The following is a 4,494-nucleotide window of genomic DNA, read 5'->3' on the forward strand; positions in this document are numbered from 1 at the left end:
CTTAAAAAAATTATTTATATTTATTCCATATATATAATATTAAGCATAAGTAAATTTAAGTTTTAAAAAAATGATATATAAAATAATATAAAAAATGATATATATGCCAAGCGAAGGACAGCGATCATGCTGTGGTTGCTTTTAAAAAGATATATTCAGATAAAAATGGCTGTCTGTCTGCGTGCTTTCCGCTCCTGAGTCATCCGCCACCCACTGCGCACTGTCACAGTCCCAAAGATAAAAAAAAACCAAAACGCACCATCACCACCATGGCACCATCATCATCTTCTCGTGCGCTCCTTCGTTTCCTTGAAGCTTCGTGCCGTGCTCTCTGCGTACGGAAGAGGACGGATCCAGTACACAACACCGCGTACCGGACGTTACTTGCTGCTCCGTCCCTCTGCCGCCGGACCACCACCCACCGTTACATTTCACAAACCACGTGCTGTGGCTGTTCCTCTCTGCATCTGCTTTATTTTCCCTAAGAGCAAACTGATAGAGGTTGCTTTAGCAATTAGCATTGACTCTTTAGGTAGGCTAGAAAGTTAGAAATCATCTACATATGTGAGGAATTTAAACTGGAGATTAAACAATTCAAGATTCTTTTTAGTTCGAGATAAAATTTGATTTTTTTTTTAAAGGGCATCCAACGCAGTCTAAGAAAATCTGAGCTTTTCAGAGATCCATTTCTTTTACAAAGGCAAGATATATACACATCCCTCGTCTCGACAAATTCAACCAGCGACATTGAAGAAAAAAGAATAATGAGCACCGCAACAGAGTGTGATGCTCAGTTCACAGAACACTCTGCTAAAGATTGAGACGGAATTTCTGCTTCGGAAGTCGTCACCGCTACAGCAGATACATCGGCAATAACCGGCGACGAGTGTTGGCACGGGCATGGCCATGCCATGAATTTCGGAACTTTATCGCCTGGCATTATGACAGGCAAGCTCCGGACCTTCTCCTCCTTGTTCTCCTGCAAATCAACGAGACGCGTAATTGAGTGAGTGATGGAACACAAAGTTGATCTCGCTTAAGCAGAGCAGAACAGAACACAACAACAGCAACAGCGAAATCTAATGAGTATAAAAGACAACATGTCTCCACGTTTTTTGGCAGATTTTCAGTGTCATTCTCAGGTTGCTTTCGGGGTGCCCAAGCTACTGCTTTTAGATGGTGACTAGTTTGTGGCTAGTGCGCTCCAATGTTTCAATGGTGAAATCTACCTAGAAAGCTTTTAAGGAGAACAAATGCTCATCTTCTAATTCACAGTTTCACCAAATCTTCACCAGATAAAGTAAACTATGGATCGCTCTCAATTCTGTTTGAAGGTCAATTCGGCTCTGTTCTTCTGTTCTTTCATGTCTCCTCGACGTTAATATTAGCAAAGATGAAGAATTAACGTCGAAATCGACTTTAGAAAGCGAGATGCGTATACCTGAGGGTCGGGGGCGAGCTTGGACGTCGGAGATGGAGGCGACGGCTGAGTCCGGCCTTCCTCGAGAGCATCCAGAGGGGGTTCCTCCTGCTGGCGGCGGCGCCGGCTGGGCCGGCCGCTGAGGGAGCGGAGCTTCTCCCAGTGGTAGCAGCAAGCGAAGACGCCGCTGAGGCAAAAGATGACGACGACGAGCAGCGCGGTGCCGAGGGGGAACCCGATCGCCGGTCTCGAGTCATGGTGCAAGGTTGCTGCTGCTGGCGGCGCCGGCATGGTCGCACCCTCCATCTCTGCTGCTCCTCGCTCGGTTGCTTCTTTTGTAACCACCTCCTCCTCCTGCTGCTTCTTGGGCTACAGCGGCGTCGTCATCGTCGCCTGCAGCGCACGTAGAGAAGAGAAGGTGAGTGAAGTTCTGAGGCGTCGCTGAGGCGGTTTATTTATGGAGTGTGATCGGAGGCCAGCGAGGGGCCACCGAGCGCGTACGGTCGAATTAAAGCAGAGTACTGATGGAGGAGACGTTAGTGCGGCTCGTTCGGTAAAGATGCCGTGGAGTCGCCGTCAAGATTATCCTTTGATGCTTTTTCTGATTCCCGTAAAAAAAAAAAAAACAAAGATTTCAGTGCAGATGAACAAGAAAAAGAATTCGGCATATTTAGCGAGATCACAAAAAAGTGTCTGACTGCAAGATGACATTAATGACAGTTAGTTGCTTATTAAAAATCTATCTGTAGAAAAAGAACAATCATGACGAATTGACGATCGAGTGAGTGGGGGCAGGGTGGGTGGTGAACCGTCTTCTCTTCCTACAGAGAAAAAACGCATCTAATTCTCTCAATTTGAGAGTCATCGAACATCTTCCTCGTTCTCAGTCTCGTAAAGTGAAGTTGATCTTTGGCCTCGATCATCCGTATCATCTCGTGTTCTAAAAGAGTTTACTGTCGGTCTCAATTGGGATGCTAAAGTAGTGTTGGCAGAAGATTCGAAATGTTGCAATGAACGCTTTGAGTAGATGATTGAATCACCTCCCTCAACATTAAACATTGAGAAGATGGTTGACTCATCTCCCTCAATGTTTATTGTAATAAAGGTCATCAAAGCATCAATTACAAGTTGATGTTTTCTTCCTTTATAATCTGGCATCCAAGAACAATCTAGATGAGAGAATAAAAGAGCATGAGCAATCATCTGTGAAGAATTTTTAGGATAGAAGAGGATTTTGGTTCGTGAACTTATTTTATGGAACACTTTGAGATATCATTTTGTGATCGCTCTTTCGACATCAAGCGGTGACCAAGTTCAAATTAGAAGATCACTATGAGTTGTTTACCTACTCTATTTTATGTTCATGTTATTAGATTTACTAATGGTATTAGAGCGTTTAGTTCTAAAAACATGAAATTGGAGATGTGGAACTGAGAAAGAGAAATCGTGATGGTAGTTGCAATTTCTGCTGTCATCTATGAAATGTCTACGAGAGATCTATGCAAGAATTGACAATCTTGTCGGCATCCCGAAGTCACGATTTACACCTGATTACATGAAAATTATGTAGTCCTCGACGACACATAGTCATGGTATAAGAGCCCCGATGACCGTGTTTAAATACTGGCAAATGTCAACAGTGGGAGGCCTGGTGTTCGTCGCGATAAAGAGAAATCGAACTGTTTTATCAGTCAAATAATTTTATTAAATCAAATTTTAAAAAATGAAACGTTCTCTAGTTATTAGAAAAAAAAAAATCAAACAGTAGGTTTGCATGAAATTAAGTTTTTTAATTAAATGCATTTATTACGGTAATATTTTATTAATTAATAAATGTATATTTAATTAATTTAGAGTTCAATTAATTAAAAATTAAACTAGACCAACTTGATTAAATCAAATCCTAGTCTAGTTTACATCATTATTTGATTTAAGTAGACCAATTTGATTTAATAATATTTAGATCGTATTCAAATCATTTATTGGTTTAACCAAATCAGTTTATTATTGAATTAATTAGGATAGTTTGATTACATGAATTGGGCTAACCAAATCAGATCAGATTTATTTTAATGGCCAGATTTGATCAAATTACCTAATGGGTCAAGATTTGATAAAATGAGTTAGATATAACTAGAATAAACATAGAAAAGACATCCCTATCCAATTAGATTAGTTTTGATTGAAAAATAGATACAACACAGGTCAACAAAACCAATGTGTCAGTCACATGAGACTCCCCAAATAAATAAAATTTAATTTTCTTATTTACTTATATATTTTGTATATATTTGTTCTAGTGAGAATTGAATTTGACCGATTTTATTACTGGTTTGTCAGTTTTGTACTAACATCATTTTTCAATTCCAGATATCACGAACAATATACACGATGGTTAATCATTATGAACGATAACATGAGCTTTGGGAGAAGATCAAGGAGCTAGAATATGACCTGTAACAAAATGATTAGTTCATTTTATTTATGATTAGTTCATATGAAATGATTAGTTCATTTAATATTAGTTCATTAGATGAAATGTATATAATGGAATTGATCAGTGTTGATGAGATTGGATCATACAAATGATGAGTGGAAACGTAGTTATCACTTGATTTTGTAAAGCAACTCAATTATATTGAGTCAATTGCTAATTGTATATACATGAATCATGTTGAAATAATAAATAATATGTTTATTTAGTGCAGATTATAACAACTAAGAACATCATAGATGAACTAAATAAAAGAGAGAAATTATATAGGGATAACTACAAAATCTGACACATCAAAATACAATATGTTCTTGAGGAACAAGAAGTTCTAGAGATTGTAAATCAATTTATGGACAAATCGACTGATGATTCTACAGCACAGTACAGACGTGACTTTGATGCCTATAAGGCATGGAAAATGAAGGACTCCACTACTAAGGGAATATTGATTAGTTTGTAGATGATATAATATTTGAGTACGAATATTACTTTACTGCTCATGCCGGCCTGGGCATCCCTTTACGTAGAAGTATAGGTAAGTTCTACCGCCCAGCAATACGTAAATCAATCTAAGTACTGA

General features: G+C 38.9%; 1 protein-coding gene across 1 annotated transcript; it reads right to left on the reverse strand.

The window, feature by feature from the left end:
- Window positions 1-657: 657 nt before the first annotated feature.
- On the reverse strand, window positions 658-1,781 carry LOC122040121 (uncharacterized protein At5g65660-like). Its single transcript, XM_042599477.1, has 2 exons — window positions 1,442-1,781; window positions 658-979 (listed from the first exon to the last, which is right to left on the reverse strand). Exons 1-2 carry the CDS (start codon window positions 1,724-1,726, stop codon window positions 791-793), a joined length of 474 nt encoding a protein of 157 aa, XP_042455411.1. The 5' UTR covers window positions 1,727-1,781; the 3' UTR covers window positions 658-790.
- Between the last annotated feature and the right edge of the window lie 2,713 nt (window positions 1,782-4,494).

The sequence above is a fragment of the Zingiber officinale genome, chromosome 2A (assembly GCF_018446385.1).
Source record: "Zingiber officinale cultivar Zhangliang chromosome 2A, Zo_v1.1, whole genome shotgun sequence".
NCBI classification, from domain to species: Eukaryota; Viridiplantae; Streptophyta; class Magnoliopsida; order Zingiberales; family Zingiberaceae; genus Zingiber; species Zingiber officinale.

What these genes read in the sequence shown, in the direction of transcription:
- LOC122040121 (XM_042599477.1), bottom strand. Translation starts at nt 1,726, where the DNA reads ATGGAGGGTGCGACCATGCCGGCGCCGCCAGCAGCAGCAACCTTGCAC. An exon ending in AGCTCGCCCCCGACCCTCAG is followed by an intron (nt 980 to 1,441) that starts GTATACGCATCT and finishes GTTGATTTGCAG; the next exon opens with GAGAACAAGGAGGAGAAGGT.